Source organism: Oryctolagus cuniculus, chromosome 20 (genome assembly GCF_964237555.1).
Source record: "Oryctolagus cuniculus chromosome 20, mOryCun1.1, whole genome shotgun sequence".
In the NCBI taxonomy this organism is placed as follows: Eukaryota; Metazoa; Chordata; class Mammalia; order Lagomorpha; family Leporidae; genus Oryctolagus; species Oryctolagus cuniculus.
The window spans coordinates 38,586,200-38,603,597 of record NC_091451.1 but is presented as its reverse complement, the minus strand read 5'-3'; the positions used below and the strand labels follow the sequence as shown (position 1 = coordinate 38,603,597).

The window sequence follows — 17,398 nt, the reverse complement described above, 5'->3', positions numbered from 1 at the left end:
GAGGCCGGCAGGGAAGCCCTGAACTAGATGGAGGCTGATTGTTTCCTTGGAAGCTTTGCGCATTACTCAGGTTGCTAAGGATGCTCCTCCTGTCTCTTTCTAGTCCGCCCCAGGAGGCAGAAACAAATATGTGCATATCTACATATGCTAAATGCATCTGCTACTGTTTTTCCTTTGCTTTCTTCAAAGTTCATGTGTTTCCATCCTAACTGTTGGCAATGCTTGAACGTGGATGATCTTTGCTTATGTTTAAACAAACAAAAACAAATCCCTTTCTCTGTTATACTGTAAGTCAGACCAGCTGCTTCAAGAAGATGGTAACAGACCAGGACCATAATTCTGTCTTGTCTAAGATGGAAAAGTATCAATAGTAGAACTGAGACCTGGCAATAATAAAAACTCTCAGCTCCACAAGTATTGCTGACAGCTGATACAATATTTATTCCACAATTACTATGATTAATTCAAAATCAAAGGCTTAAATGAAACAATTCATTTTTCTTCTCTCTCCATATCCTCATATTCATCACTCACTTTTACAATTGGCTGCTGCAAAGTTTAGAGGTGGAAGGGTGGGATTTAACTCTCTACCATCTGTGACTCAGGACTCCTGAGGACGCCACCAATAAAATTGTAGGAAGGGGAATAAAAGTCATATACTTTTGGGATTGAGGAGTTTTTAAAGTTTCCTTTTTTGTCTTTAAAATCAGGATTTCATCTTTAAAAACAAAAGAGTAGATTTAAGCTCCATCAAAATTCACTTTCTCCCTTCTTCAAATGCCAGGAATTTGCAGAAGTCAGCTGTTGGCTGCTTCTTCCAGTTAGACCTCCCCAGAGAAAGCTGCTCCCCCTGACTTGTGCAGCACCCACTGCTCACTGCAGCACCAATCCCATCCCATCCTGGATGGCCACTCATGTCCTTCAACAACCAGGCTACCATCACTGGAGGGTGGCAGCTAGGACTCACTGCCTGTGGCCCAGAGCACCTAGCACTGTGCTGCACAAATCAGAAAGGATAAATTCATGAAAAATTTAATTCGGTCCTCTCTTAGAAGTTGAGTTCAAGGGCAGGTGCTGTGGTGTAGTTGGTTAAGCCTCTGCCTACGGTGCCAGCATCCGATATGGGTGCCATTTCAAGTCCTGGCTGCTCCACTTTGGATCCAGCTCCCGCTAATGGCCTGGGAAGGCAGTGGAAGATGTCCCAAGTGCTTGGGCCCCTGTACCCATGTGGGAGGCCCAGAAGAGGCTCCTGGCTTCTGGCTCCTGGCTTCGGCCCAGCTCTGGCTGTCACAACCATTTGGGGATGAAACAGTGGACGAAAACCTTTCTGTCTGTCTCTCTCTCTCTCTCTCTATGTCTGTAACTCTGCCTCTCAAATTAAATAAATAAATCTTTTTTTTTTTAAATGATGTTGAGCTGGCGCTGTGGCTCACTAGGCTAATCTTCCGCTTTGCGGCGCCGGCACACCGGGTTCTAGTCCCGGTCGGGGTGCCGGATTGTGTCCTGGTTGCCCCTCTTCCAGGCCAGCTCTCTGCTGTGGCCCGGGAGTGCAGTGGAGGATGGCCCAAGTGCTTGGGCCCTGCACCCCATGGGAGACCAGGATAAGTACCTGGCTCCTGCCTTCAGATCAGCGTGGTGCGCCGGCCACAGCGCGCCGGCCACAGCGGCCATTGGAGGGTGAACCAACGGCAAAGGAAGACCTTTCTCTCTGTCTCTCTCTCTCTCTCAATGTCCACTCTGCCTGTCAAAAAAAAAAAAAAAAAAAGAAAAGAAAAGAAAAACTAGCCAGACTTGGCCCCAGAGATATGAGGCGCTGGCATGTTAGAACGTTTCACTTTTGACTGTGGTTTGTATTTCAAGATGTGGCTTGGGAAGACCCTTTCCTACCAGATGGAGCAGAGCCGACACTCACCTTCCCACAGACTGCATGATGTCCAGCAGCAGCGGGGCTGCCAAGTCCGGGCTGAGGTGGATGAACGTGGAGAGGACCACGATGGCCAGCCCCAGGGTCTCTTCATCATATTCTTCAAGAATGGCCCCACAGTCGTGGCATCTGCAAAGAAAACAGGGAGACTGTCCCCAGGAGCACAGCCCTGGTTTCAGGACACCATCCACAGTTGTTTCTGGTGAACCGTGCGAAGGTCTCCAAGCAGAGTAAGCAGGAAATCTCCAGTGCCGCTACCATCGCAGACACAGAACGAACACAGCAGGCAGCGACCGTGAGGGCTCCTCTGATTGCTACAGATTCTTCCAGCTCACAAGCATCTGGCCCGTGCACAGTGGCTGCCTGTGCTGGGGCCTACATTGTGGCATAGCGGGTAAAGCAGCTGCCTGTGACGCCAGCATCCCCTATGGGAGCTGGTTCACGTCCCAGCTGCTCCCTTTTGATCCAGCTCCCTGCTAGAGGCCTGGGGAAGGGAGCAGAAGATGGCCCAAGTGTTTGGGCCCCTGCCACCCACATGGGAGACCCAGCTGAAGCTCCTGGCTCCTGGCTTTGGCCTGATTCAGCCCCGGTTGTTGTAGCCTGCTGGGGAATGAACCAGCAGATGGAAGATCTTTCTCTGTCTCTCCATCTCTCTCTCTAACTCTGACATTCAAATAAATAAATGAATCATTTAAAAAAAAAAAAGAATGAGTGCCAATTGAGCTAACAGCTTGAAGCTTATTGCTATGGATAGGCAGTAACTAGATATATTTTCTTCATTTGTCAAAATTGAAAATTAAAAATACCTAATCGGAGAATCTGCCTGGTGAAGTCAGAGAAACTGCCCTGAACTGGGTCTTGGAGCATGAGCAGGGGTTTACCAGGCAGAGAAACCACAACGAGAAGGGCAGCCACGAACTCTGAGGACAGCACACATCAGGGATGCTCTGAGAAAGACGAGGGAATCGGGGAAAGATCCCCCAGGGGACACGGTGATAGCTTCTTAATCTAAAAGGCCTTATATAACAACAAGGGCATCTGGACTTGCTCCTAGAAGAAATCTGGGGCTACTGAGGGCCGACAAGCCCTCAATATTTTATGCTTCAAGAGGTAACACAGTCAGTTTGACACTCAAAGAATGGACTTTGCTGCCCGAATGGAAAAAAAAAAAAAAAAAAAAAGGACATGCGTTACTTTATTACTTTATCTCCAGCCTCACACTTTGACACTTCTGGGCAAGGGACTTTATTGGTATGAAGTCATTGCAAGGGCTAATGAGCAAGTGAGTATTTGTCCACATTAAAAAAGGGAAATGCCTGAGCATAAACAGAAGCTGCTTTTACAAGATTTCAAAAAGTTCATGGAAAATGAAATTAAAAGAGAAGTTCATTTTGGCACTAAGGAATTCTGAAATCCAGGCATTTAAGAAATCTTAAAAAGTTCTTGGAAGAACTATGCATGGGGGCCGGCGCTGTGGTGTAGTGAGTAAAGCTGCCACCTGCAGTGCAGCCATCCCATATGGGTGCTGGTTCGTGTCCCGGATGCTCCACTTCCGATCCAGCTCTGCTATGGCCTGGGAAAGCAGTAGAAGATGGCCCAAGGCCTTAGGCTTCTGCACCCTTGTGAGGAACCTGGAAGAAGCTCCTGGCTCCTGTCTTCAGACTGGCATAGCTCTGGCCATTGGGGCCAATTGGGGAATGAACCAGCAGATGAAAGACCTCTCTCTCTCTCTCTCTCTCTCTCCCCCTCTCTCTTTCTCTCCCTCTCTCTCTGCCTCTCTTTCTCTCTCTGTGTAACTCTGATTTTCAAATAAAATAAATCTTTAAAAAAAAAAGAAAAACTAAGCATGGATTTCAAAGTTTTTTGCACCAAAATAAACTTACCTGTTAATTATGCATTTTCCACAAACTTTTTTTTAAGATTTATTTATTTATTTGAAACTCAGAATTACATCAAGAAAGAAGGAGAGGCAGAGAGAGAGACAGAGAGAAAGGTCTTCCATCCACTGGTTCACTTCCCAGATGGCTGCAACGGCTGAAGCTGGGCTGATCTGAATCCAGGAGCCAGGAGCTTCTTCTGGGTCTCCCGCACGGGTGCAGGGGCCCAAGAACTTGGGCCATCTTCTACTGCTTTCCCAGGCCACAGCAGAGAGCTGGATGGAAGTGGAGCAGCTGGGACTCGAATCAGCACACAAATGGGATGCCAGCACTGCAGGCGGTGGCTTTACTGGCTATGCCACAGTGCTGGCCCCCGGTCACAAACTTTTAAAAATATATTTATTTTTATTTGAAAGGCAGAGTAACATAGAAATATGGAAAGACAGATGAAAAAAGATTCCATCCACTGGTTCACTTCTGAAATGGCCACAATGATCGAGGCTGAGTCAGGCTGAAGCCAGGAGCTAGAACTCCGTCCAGGTCTCCCACATGGGTGACAAGGGTCCAAGCACCTGGGCCATCTCCCACTGCTTTCCCTCCACAAACTTTCTGAAGTATTCTCATGTAATGAGGCATTTCTAAAAATCACGAATGCACACCAACACTTAGAGCTACAGCCATTGGAACAACAAATTACCACATAAAGCCTTGCACAATGGTGGTGACGGAAGTCTAATTCTAGAAACACGGGGAGGAAAATCATTGCGGGGCTTACTTGTCTGTCATCACCGTCGGCTGCTCGTCGGTGAATTCCTCGGGTGCGGGCACGAACATACTGACTATGCTGGGCGCTGACAGCAGGCTGGACTTAGTGGCACCTGGTTAAGCAGCAAAGAGACACGCAGTGAATAAAGATCAGCTTCCGGGGGCCAGCAGAGGCCCCATTTGCATCTCATACGTCCTCCAGAGGAGAGGAATGCGACTTGGACACCCTAATTGCATTGTGGAAAATCCTCTGTAATAAAACAAAGTCAGGAAGGGTGATTTGTTTCTGTTTGCCTGAGTTTAAGAGCTAGATGTCTCTATCTCCCTTTGCTTTTTGACTGAAGAAAACCAGAGAGCTCAAGTGTGCCAGGAAAAGGATGAAACATAGAGGAAAGAATCCATTCCTGCGCCCCTTCTGTGAGCTGGGACCCTTACTAGCCAGGAGACTCCTACAGGACACTTCTGTGAGCTGGGACCCTTACTAGCCAGGAGAACCCCGTAGACACTTCTGTGAGCTGGGATCCTTACTAGCCAGGAGACCCCCTTGGACACTTCTGTGAGCTGGGACCCTTATTAGCCAGGAGACCCCCATAGGACACTTCTGTGAGCTGGGACCCTTACTAGCCAGGAGACCCCCACAGGACACTTCTGTGAGCTGGGACCCTTACTAGCCAGGAGACCCCCACAGGACACTTCTATGAGCTAGGACCCTTACTAGCCAGGAGACCCCCACAGGATACTTCTGTGAGCTGGGACCCTTACTAGCCAGGAGACCCCCTTGGACACTTCTGTGAGCTATGGCCCTTATTAGCCAGGAGACCCCCATAGACACTTCTGTGAGCTGGGACCCTGACTAGCCAGGAGACCCCCATAGGACACTTCTGTGAGCTGGGACCCTGACTAGCCAGGAGACATAGGACACTTCTGTGAGCTGGGACCCTTACTAGCCAGGAGACCCCCACAGGACACTTCTGTGAGCTGGGACCCTTACTAGCCAGGAGACCCCCTTGGACACTTCATGGCTGGCGTCACAACTTCATGCCTACTTTAAAGTGCTGCTAATTAGGAAGGGAAAGAGATGCCAGAACCCCACATACCTAAGCAAGAGGAGATATTTGAGCTAAGAATTGTCATTACAGTTTTCTACTTTGGAAATTAATATTGCAAGCTGCAGAGCAAAAAGACTTCATGTTTGAGATGGAAGCTTTTCTGAAAGAACTAGCAAGTGGTTTGAAGGGACTCGCTCCACGTCAGCTAGTTGATCCCACAGTGTTTAGGACTTTGGGTTCTGATGCCACCCAAGGAACCCAAGGCAGGAACATTGGCCACACATGCCAGTGATGAGCACATCCGGGGAGGGAAGTGGCTCCTCTCCATTAAGAAAGCCACCACTGAGACTGGAGTTGTAGCACAGTGGGCTAAGCTGCTGCCTGAGACGCTGGCAGCCCATATCAGAGAGTTGTTTTGAGTCCTGGCTGCTCAATGTCAGATCCGGTTCCCTGCTAATGTTACTGGAAAGGCAGTAGAAGGTGACCCAAGTGCTTGGCTCCCAACGTGGAAGACCTCATGGAGTTCTTGGTTCCTGACTTTAGCCTGGCCCAGCCCAGCTGTTGTGGCCATTTGGAGAGTGAACCAGTGGATGGAAGATCTCTCTGTCTCTGTCTCTGTCTCTGTCTCTCCCTTTCTGTGTGTAATTCTGCCTTTCAAATAAATAAAATAAATCTTAAAAAAGAAAGAGGAGGAGGAGGAAGCCACCAGTACTGGACAGTCTCTGACGCCTTCTCAGAAGAATCCCAAAGCGACAGCCCCAATAACGTCACCCTCTACAGCAGGGGTGGGGAGTGTCTGGCCCATGAGCCATACAAGGCCTGCAAAATCATTTGGTCTGTCCCAACAAGGCAACCACAGTTGGCACTCGAAATTCAATAAATCTATAGCAGGCTAATGTTTGAGTTGATGATTCTGCACGGGCCATGAGTGATGTTATAAATACCCACATGGTCCTTGACAGAAAAAAGGTCCCACCCCGACAGCAGAGTAGTGACTTCGACTCTGAGTTCTTCCCAGGGGAGATAAGGCACAGAACCCCATGGCCATTAAAAACTGGGTTTTTAATTTAATTTAAAAAACTTCTTAAAAAAGGTTCTCCTCAAGGAACTAGTAACTTGGTGCTGAAAAGAAAACTCTCTATGATCTTTCCTTAAATAGGAGAAAGATAACGATTCAGAGAATTCACTTCTAAAGAAATCAAAATAAAATTTTTGGAAGTCTAGCCAGGTGGGAAATGAGCTTGGATCTGAGAGAAGAAGATTGAAGCCTCGGACAGTCAGGATGCTCGCACACGGCAGTCTTCCTTGCATGATCAAGGGTGGCAAACTGTACTCGTGAGAAGCAGGAGACCTGCAAACCCGGACAGCAAAGGAAAGTATCTGAAAAGAGATTCATTTTATTTTATTTTGAAATGCAAAGCAACAGAGAGGGGGCAGTGGGAGAGAAAGTGAGACAGAGTTATCTTTCATCTACTGGTTCACTCCCCAGATGGCCACATGGCCCAGGCTGATACAAGCTAAAGCCCAGAGCCCAGAACTCCACCCAGAACTCCCTGTAGGTGGCTGGGGCCAAGTGCTTGGGCTGTCACCTGCTGCTTTTCCAGGCGCAATAGCAGAGAGCTGGATCAGAAGCTGAGGCTCCAACTAGGATTCTGATGCGGGATGCCCGTGTCGCAGGCAGTGCCTTAGCCCACAGCACCATGACACCGGCCCATTTCTGACACTTCCTAAGATCCCAAGTGGGGATCCAATGTCACTGGGATATTGATCAGCTGTCTCTGAGATAACATTCTTTCCTAAACCTAAGGGTATCATTAACAACTATCCCTGATTGCTTCATAAAGATGTTGCCCTAATATAACCAGCATAAGCATAAATCAATGGATAGTATAAGATGCAAGAAATGGGCCAATCGATTATCAGACAGTATTGTAAACAGCAGGAAGCTACTTGAAGTTTAAATCCAAAACTCCCCATTTCTTAAACGTCGACAGACCATGTTGACCAGATGTTCAAATGCCTGATCTAAAAGTAGGAAAAAATCAGCCCATGGGGGACAGGCTGATGTGGACTCAGCCTAACCAGACACATAAGAAATCGATAAAAATAAAAACCTGTGAATCAAGGCTGTCAGAAGACTGCGCTGATCACCACGGTACAGTAAGCAGAATTCAGGTTGAGCAAAGGGAGGGACTAGAGGTGATTTCGGGGGTTTCAAACCCATCCTTACCTAATACCAATGAAAAGGAGATATTTTCCACGACAGCAGCATGGCTCTGTCTTTTCCTATAACCACACAGACTGCCTGGTGCAGGGTTTACAGCAGCTGTCTGTTAGAGCAGACAGGCTGATCATCCAGCACTGGTCCTGTAGGCCAGGACGAGCTGTGTCGATGGAATCCTGAACGCTGGTGCCGAGGGGAGCGCAAGAGGAATGTCCAAGAAGAGGGGAGATGGAAAGGAAGCTTGGCCTCATCTCCCTCTTGTCGCTCCTGAGGTCTGCACTGAGCAAGCGGATCTCCGCACCGCGGAGCTGCTGCCCACACTTCCAAAGCTGCCACTCCTGGTTCTCCTTGCAAATGCCCAGAACTCGAAGCAGAAACAGAGGGGCCTCAGAAACCCGAACAAAGAGGGGACCACCTCCCTCCAAAGCCCAATTTCAAAGCTGGAGATTTTGTTAAAAATCCTCTTGGGAAACTTTGAGATAGGAGAAACTGTGAAGCAGTTTCTTTGTCTCGAAGCACCTCTGCAGGCATGCAGTCGACCCCAGCTGCTCCAACGGACCCCTCCATTTATAAGAGAGACCGGCTTTTCAGCTTCGTTCCATTCCTTCATTCCACCTTCTCAGCTACTAAGTCACTAGACCATGAACAAGTACCAACGATTTGTGTGACCACCTTGGCTTCTACTCATAAAAGCTTCCCCCCGCCCAACAGATGAAAGGAGTCACAGCATCTGACACGATGGTTGAACCTGCTACTCATTCCCAAAGTCTAAGCAAAAGTCAGACAGAAGCAACCCCTGCCTTGGGAGAACCAGAAGAGGGGAGGTCTAGAAAAGCAGGTGTGCCTTACTTAAGAGACTACGTAACGGATGACTTGCAATTCTTCGTTGGTGTTGTCTTAGCACTGATAGTTTAACCTGCCTTCTGAATTAGTAGAAGAACAAAAGTCATGATAAACTGCTATTGTGTTTCATATTCATGAGACGAACTAGGAAAATATGCTGATGACCCTCAGCATGCTCCCATGAGCAGCTAAAGTTAAGTGTGTGGTTTCAGCACACACTGTAGATAGCGGAAAAGAACCTGTTCACCCGTGACCTGAACACTCTCAGAGAAATACAGAGATGAAGCACCACGCACAGAAGAGTAGGTAAAGGTAAAGGATGATAGGGAAAACTGATCTGTATAAGGAAGAACACTAGAGAACCCATGGAGGTCCAGCTTAGAAAAGATGGAATAAGCAATAGATACCTATTTTCTAATCTCCAAAACATAATATATGTGACAGACTAGACTTGCATTGCGTGGCCCAAGGATTGGAAAGTCACTATATGGAAGAGTTCTCTGTTGGTCTTGTTCAAAGATGAGACGCCGCAAGTTCCCAGTCCCTGAAGGTGTGTGGGCAAAGGCTGGAGCCGCTGCACAGAGCCGCCACACAGGAGGTCTCGGCACCTGCTGGGCGGCGGGGCCCACGCAGCCTCTCTCAGCGTCTTCGCTCTGAGACTTGACGCCACTGACCTCTCATTCTCAGCGGCTGTCCCTCCAGGTCAGGGTTTAGGCACATTGGCACATTACACTGGCGTTTCCCGGGCTGTATCTGTTCTGTGGATAAACAGAGCATTTCAGTCTTCAGTGTGGTCAGTTTTAGTGCAATCCACAACACATACAAGAAATAGACCCAATTATCTCTTGGGGGCCTTTTTTGGGATATTCTTACTGTTACTGATTAACACTGAAGGGATGCATTCTGGATTTTATAGTAGGCCTGCCTGGAGTTTCACTACAAACCTGCCATTCAGTTATATGAAATGCAACTAAAAACAGGGGGCATCTAAAACCATTCCAAGTTAGTCCGTACCTCCCCCCTCACCTCACCACCCTGCAAAGCTCAAATCTCACATCTCCTGATATGAAATGAAAGGCTAATGTCATGGCCATGAAATAAATATTTCATGCAAATCAATCAATGCGTAAGGGACAATTTGGGGCAATGGCCAGAGAGGTCATACAGAAAACATGTAGAACTGGTAGAAGGAAATGTCAGGCCTTTGATGGAGGGGTGGGAGCAGGGATAAGCAGGCAAGGAGAGAAGTGGAGGAGGATGCTTCAGGAACATTCCTTCACGAGATGGGTCACCAAACGCACACAATGGAGAGACGCAGGCATCTGGACGGGAGCAGGTCTCAGCCCAGAGACCAGGCTGCATTCTCAGTGTGTCTGCATCTACAGGACCAGATTGCTTTTGTGGGGACAGTAAGTCTCCAAGCCAGCATGTGTGGTTTAACGTGACATGCCACCTGACTTCGTACTGCACATCACGGGCTATACCCTGGACTCCGGCTTGGGAAGTATTTTTCATCTGCACTACTCAAAACAAGAAGGCTGAGATGAGGCTCTAACAGGATGTGGTGGCTGCAGGACTTGGGGATGGAGAACTCAGCTGACAGAAGTTCAGACAGCACGTAAATGGTTACATAGTAAATGAGAAAACACCGTGACATGAACAAGGTTGCAATCTGGCTGAAGAGTGAAAAATTCAGTTAAATGGGTTATTTGGCATCCTGCAGATTTGTTTAGATTAAAATTTGGATTGGAAAATCGTAACTCCACTGAATTGGTCAAACTAGGTTATATCTGTGATCAGGATCTAAACTGTTTAACTCAGGCAGAGCTGCCTGCTACAGGAAGCAGCAGCAAGTACAATGACCGTCACAGCCTCCAGGTCCACCTACGGGAAGCCGGGCAAAGCAGCCTCACTTCGTCATGCTGCTGCTGCGCAGTAAGGAGAGAGACACGGGCCTCCGCAGGACGAACAGAACTTCCCAGACCAGCAACACGACCTCCCCTCCTTCTCTTCCTTGCCTGCTGGCTTTTGGCTATTCATTGCTCACCAACATGCCAATAATATAAAGGAAAAACACTAAGCCTTTTCAAATATTAAGAGCTGTATAAAGTTGAGGAGACTTGGCCGGCGCCGCGGCTCACTGGGCTAATCCTCCGCCTGCGGCGCCGGCACCCTGGGTTCTAGTCCCGGTTGGGGCGCCAGTTCTGTCCTGGTTGCTTCTCTCCCAGTCCAGCTCTCTGCTGTGGCCCAGGAGTGCAGTGGAGGATGGCCCAGGTCCTTGGGCCCTGCACCCGCATGGGAGACCAGGAGGAGGCACCTGGCTCCTGATAGGTGCAGCACGCCGGCTATGGCAGCCATTTGGGGGTGAACCAATGGAAGGAAGACCTTTCTCTCTGTCTCTCTCTCTGTCTAACTCTGCCTGTCAAAAAAAATTTTTTAAAAGTTGAGGAGAGTTGAAACTCCCTGTTAAACGTGGGGTTGTGTCTGGTGTGTAGGATTTATCTAGATAAGCCTTCTCTACTTTTTGAAGAATAACAAGGGCAGATAAGATGTCATGTATATCAATATTATTGTTTTGAAAAATAGCAGTTTCAAGATTTGGGGTTTTGTAGACATTGAAGTTCCTAGTCATAAGGCAGAATATTGAAATAATCTCATATTCGTGTAGCCAGAAAGTACTAACCAGCACACTACAGGAGTCCCAGTGCTGGCCCTCAGAGCACATCACAGTATAAACCCTGCACTTCTATAGTGCATGCATGTCACATACGTGGTCTCAAAACTCAAATAACCCATTTAATCTTTTTAAACAAAGGAAAAGCAGGCACTTCAAAGAGGATCACGACAGCGCCACTGGCTTCAGAGGGTGGTATGTGTGCAGAATGTGGAGGAAGCTGAGGAAACAACGTGCTCGTGTTTCAGACAGACACATCATGGCAGTCAGCTCGACTTTAAAGCCTGGGTCAGGTGCGGTCCCGTCTCAGGACATGAGGGTGTGTGGTTGCAAGTTGGTGGTCCTGCTGACTGAAGCACTCAACTCCTATTCCCAAACCTACCAGCAGGTCACCAGGTCACCCAGCTGGGATGTGTTATTTTTATTGTTAGTGCTATAAATATTCCTTTACTTTTTGGCACTTGATAGCTTATAAAATAGAATATATCAAAAATCTGAGGCTTTCATTTATTTTTTAATTTGCATCATGAAATTATAGCTTCACTCCCTCCTCCCCAGATCAATAACCTAGCATATGGAATCCAGGTGTTACAAAAAAAAAAAAAAAAAAAAAAGAAAAGAAAGAAAAAGAAAGAGTGGGACTAGCTTAGATGGAAGAACATGTCATTCCAGAACACCCAGAAATTGTAAATAGACTTATTAATCACTTTAGGTGTTTTTTTTTTAATTATTTGACCAAAGAACATGAGAGAAAAATCTATTTTTTAGCAAGGGAGCAGAGTGGACACAGACAAGTGACATTAGCTAATCTGAGAGGTAAAACAAGAAGAAAAAGCTTGACCCACCAGTGTCCCAGTTGCTGATGTTATGGGGGGCGCTAGACTGATGTTCCAGCTGTCGCTTCATTAACTGGCTCATTGTCAGAACTCCCAGGGATCCCCTTTTCATCTGCCTACACTGAGCTATATGGAGGAAATTAGGAGATGATTACTAGGGGCATCAGTCCCCACAGCACACAAAGGTCTACACACCATACAGAACCGCAATGGAACCTTCATTAGCTACTCGCAGTTTTGGCGAAGGACATGATGTCACCCAAGTGATAAACTCAGGCACTCTGCTGCTCTGGGTGCCTGTCTTCACTCGGTCATGACACTGACAGAGCTATCAGCACTGATGTGCAGCCTGTAACTGTTTATTCCAGGTACAATAGAATGAAAGATGATTCTTGTCTTTTTTTTTTTTTTTCACTTGTACACTCTGCTATGTTCCAAAACAGACTGAAGACACAGAATACTTACTACTCGGAATTTATAGCTTCACTTTCTTTAATGGAGCTTTTGCAGTCATAGTTTCAGTCTTCATGTCATCCCCAGGAGCTCCCCATGTATGTAAGCCTGTGTGTATGCTGTGCATGTGTGTGTACATTGATATTTTAGAACAGAATAACACACAAGAATCCCAAGTTTTACAGTGAGGAATTGCATCAAATGAAATCATGTTACTCAGAACCACACAGCCACGGAGGTGGTCCTAAAACTAAAGTACGTCAATTTCAAAGTCAATGTTGTCTCCAATCTCCATGTGAGCCTCTGTCAACGTTTGAAAAGCGTGAAGCAAATAAGGTTCCATAAGTATGGTCTAGTAAGTATCTTTGGTTCAGAAAATGGTGGTAAAAGTTTTTTATCCTGCAGTGAAGCATTGACAAATATCCCACCAGCAAAATGTTAAGTTAGAAGCATTTCCAAACCAGAAAACAACGAAGAACATTTAAGCCAGGAGCCTCCTCTTCTCCTCCTGGCCCATCCAGAGCAGTCTCACCAGCCCTACCATCCACCCAGGGCCAGAGACCGACCATGGCCAGTGCGGCTTTCCTACATGGCCCCAGACACCTGGATATTTGACGTCTGTGGCTATACACTCCCTTCCAATGTAATTGCAAACAGCAAAGCTACGGACTACATGATATAGAAGAGGATGGTAGGAACTGGGAAGTCGTAGATGTTACACACAGGTTCTGCAATCATGATACCAAGGCAGCAACTTGGTATGGCATGAAATCAATCATAACATTATTTTTAATGTAATTAGCATGCTGTTTTGACTAATGGTAGTCATGGCATGTTAAGCTACAAAATAATCAACTGATAAACTTATCAAAAGAGAAGAATGTGATGAGAATATTTGTGTCTTGGAGTTCATATTTATTGAATCAATGGAAACAGCTACTTAAATTAATCTCTGGTTTTTGTTGTTGGCTGATAAAGTTTACAGTTTCATGACTCACTGGAAAGGTGCAATTTCAAGGAAAATTCAAAAGCAGGAATATTCCAAAAGATTTCACAAATCTAAAAATTACCAGATTCCTAATCAAGAAGGAATGAAAACCCTTAGTGTTGCATGCTTTCTCCAATTCTCAGCTGTTTCTAAAGACAGGAGAATTCCTTGGGGGGTAAAAACCCTTCATGCTTAACTCAGTAGTTAGGGAACTTGGCATTATTCCTCCAAGAGCAGCAAAACACATGCTTTTCATGGTGAGGAGAGGCAGAAAACCAGTGATGTGCTAAGCCAAATCCAAAAGGCCTAGATTCAGTCTTTGGGATTGTGATACACTTATTTTATGATAAATTTAACTAGCACCAGAGTTGTACTCACTTTATCATCCTATCTCAGGTTATACTCTACTTGGAATTCTAACTAGACCTCACTATCTTTAATTGACATGCAAATTTAGAGAAAACATACTTTCATGATTTTATTATGTGGCCTTAAAAATGGGCATTTTAGGAGCTGGCATTATGGCGTAGTAGGTAAAGTCACCACCTGCGAAGCCAGCATCTCATATGAGTGTCGGTCCCTGTCCTGGCTGCTCCACTTCCAATCCAGCTCCCTGCTAAAGGGCTGGAAAAGCAGCAGAAGATGGCCCAAGAGTTTGGGCCCAGGAGAAGCTCCTGGTTCCTGGCTTCAGCCTGGCCTAGGGCTGGCTGTTGCAGCCATCTGGGGAGTGAAGCAGCATATGGAAGTTCTCTGTCTCCCCCTCTCTCTGTAACTCTGACTTTCAAAATAAATTTTAAAAATCTTTAGAAGGGGGGAGGGAATTTTAAAAAATAAAGAAAGTAGGTATTTTAACAAATTCTCAAAAAGACCCTTTGTGATAAAAGAAAAACAATCAGATTCAAAACTAGTTGTTCTTCTTTGCTACACAAAGGACAAATTACTGTCACTTGGAACACTTGGAAACTATTTCTTGGAATGTTGATAGCTCGATCACAACTGAATTTAAATTATTCTAAGGCAGTGAGGTGTACCAGAAAAAAAAAAAAAGAACATGAGCTTCAAAATCTAACAGACCTAGTATAAATTCTTATTATCTATGACTTTGTAATTCTAGGATTCTAGGCGAGTCACAGAGCCTTTCTGAACCTCAGCTCCCTGGTCTCCAGGTCGGGTCAGCACTATCTGCCATGCAGTGCTGATGTGGATTGGAGTGGATAGCAATGCGTGTGGTCATGTAGCACAGTGCCTGGCACAGGGTGGTAAATGGAAACACGACGGGTAGTGCACTTGCAAACTGCTTAAGAACAGAGGGCGGCTTCTTTTGATCCCAGTGCCAAGCGCGGCGCCTGGCACCCAGCAGACACACAACAAGTAGTTGTTGAATGAATGGACGCATGAAAAATGAGTGAATGGATGGATGAGGATGGTGCTGTTCCGTACTACCAGTTCAGCATTTACGATCTTTATCTCGTCTATCCGGATCATGCTCATTTCAAAAGATGGTCAAATAAAAATGAAGTAGCTGTTTAGGCAGCCTCCACATGAAACACAAAATTAATCAGCCCACGAGACAAAGGTTTACAGAAGTTGTGCCTTTGCATCTCTGATTCCTAGCAAGCATTTCGCGCCTTAAAGTCTCTTAATTGAATTCATTGAGCCAGGTGGACACCCTTAGGAAACAATGAACTCAAACTGCTGATAGATAAGATCTAGGACCCAGATAAGAGAAGAGAATTTCAAAGTACTTGGTTCCTGTTGGTTCTGGAAAAGGCTATGCCATTTTTATTTTCTGATCCAGAGGGGCTAGATCAAGTCGAATGCGAGGTCAGCATTTATTTTATGCCAATCGCGATAAAATGGTGTCCATGGTGGAGGTGATTTGAATGAAATAAAAGTTTCCATGTAAATTCTGCATAGACAATGTGTTCCACCTGTCCTACAGCTGGTTCCATGCTTTATGTTTATGGTAGTAAAAAAACAATTTTTATCTCATTGAGTGATAAAATTCAGTGATTATTTAACAAATCAAAATTCTTGGAAATCAGTGATCATCCTGATTTATCAAACAGTTGAGATATGGAAATAAGTGGCTCACCCTATCTCTCAGACTCTTTAACAGCATAGTATCACCAAGGAAGCTAACACAATATTTAAAAAGGGAAAAATATACCTAAATTGCCAAAACTGAAAACAATCAAACAGACCATGCTCCAAAATGAGTGGCAGGTGAAATGATCACTGGAGGAAAGCTTACTTGTTATTGAGGAATGGCTACTTGTTTCCGGCACACCTGCTTCTAAGGTAGGGGCAGACGAAGATTCTCGTGGCATTTCCAAAGTTGAAAGTCCTTTCGCAGAAGGATCTACAAACAGGAGTATTATTGAAAATTCAGAACACTGATTAAAAGGAAGTCCAAAAATTCTTTTCCAAGTCTTTTCCTTTAAAAGCACATTCCAATCTTTATGTACATTGTGGCCCTAATAATTATTTTAATGGAATTATATACACACAGGCTTCCATGCTCCATGGAGGGCTGATTCTACACTACATTTTGCAGATAAGGGATCTGCTTCTTAGAGACTGAAGATGGCACAATTACGGAGCTAAAACTCAGCAGGTTCACAGTGCAAACCCTTGAACAAGTCACTTAACCTTCCATCCCAAACTTTTTCATCTAATACCTAAAGATGTTCAAGGTGCATTCCACCTAGCTCTGTCTTTGTCCAGCAATTTCCTGTTCATCACTTCCATCTCAATCCCCATAGAAAATTCCACCTCCAAGGAGGTTTCCAGGACCCCATTCCGCCCCTCAAAATACAAACAAAAACACTGGGTCAAATGAATCTCTTACATAACTACATAGCACCTTCTCCTTAACCTTTTCCAAAATTACTCACACAATAGTGTTAACTGTTTACTTGTCTATCAGTTTTGACAACCAGAATTAATTTGAGTAGAGATTGTATCGAACTGAGAGTAAATGTTCATTATTAACTCAGATGCTATATTTTATTAGGTAAGCAAGAAACAAAGAAGTATATTGTATCATTTTCCTCTATTTGACCATTGTTGTACCTAAGGTGGGATATTTCCTGCACATAATATTGTCTTATTGATCTATCTGCAATATTGAACTATCAAGCTGTCCCACATTATTCTGAGTAATTTCTGATTATCTTTTAAAACTTCCTGAAAAGTTTTATGGTTTCCCATTGCAAAAGTGTTAAGCAAGTCTTTGCTGTCTTTAGCACTACCTCACAGTGGCACTGGGCATCTTGCTGTCTTGCAGTTAGGACTGTGGGTAACCAAGAATCCACTGTGCTGCCATTAGGAGAGGCCCATCCTAGATGGCTTCAAATATTTTTTAAAGATTTATTTATTTATTTGAAAGGTAGAGTTAGAGAGAGAGAGAGAGAGGGAGAGGGAGAGACAGAGAGAGATCTTCCATCTGCTGGTTTACTCCCCAAATGGCCACAATGGCCAGAGCTGGGCCTATCCAAAGCCAGGAGCCAAGATGTTTTTCCAGGTCTCCCACATGGGTGCAGGAGCCCAAGTACTTGGCCATCCTCTGCTGCTTTACCAGGTGGATTAGCAGGGAGCTGGATCAGAACTAGAGCAGCCAGGACTCAAACCAGTGCCCATATGGTATGCTGGTGCTGTGGACAGCAGCTTTACCCACGGTGCTACAGCACCAGCCCTGTGGCTTCAAATTTTTAGGCTTAATAATGTGTCAGTCTCATCTTCCCCACAATATCAATTTTTTTT

General features: G+C 45.6%; 1 protein-coding gene across 1 annotated transcript in view; it reads right to left on the bottom strand.

Annotated features, from left to right (window-relative positions):
• Positions 1–17,398, bottom strand: part of UNC79 (unc-79 homolog, NALCN channel complex subunit) — a 265,206-nt gene that overhangs the window by 58,819 nt on the left and 188,989 nt on the right. The window contains exons 34-38 of the mRNA XM_070065557.1: positions 15,888–15,995; positions 12,202–12,318; positions 9,357–9,440; positions 4,577–4,679; positions 1,913–2,053 (exon numbers count right to left, since the gene is read on the bottom strand). Coding sequence (XP_069921658.1) covers positions 1,913–2,053; positions 4,577–4,679; positions 9,357–9,440; positions 12,202–12,318; positions 15,888–15,995 — 553 coding nt within the window. The remainder of the gene's footprint in view (positions 1–1,912; positions 2,054–4,576; positions 4,680–9,356; positions 9,441–12,201; positions 12,319–15,887; positions 15,996–17,398) is intronic.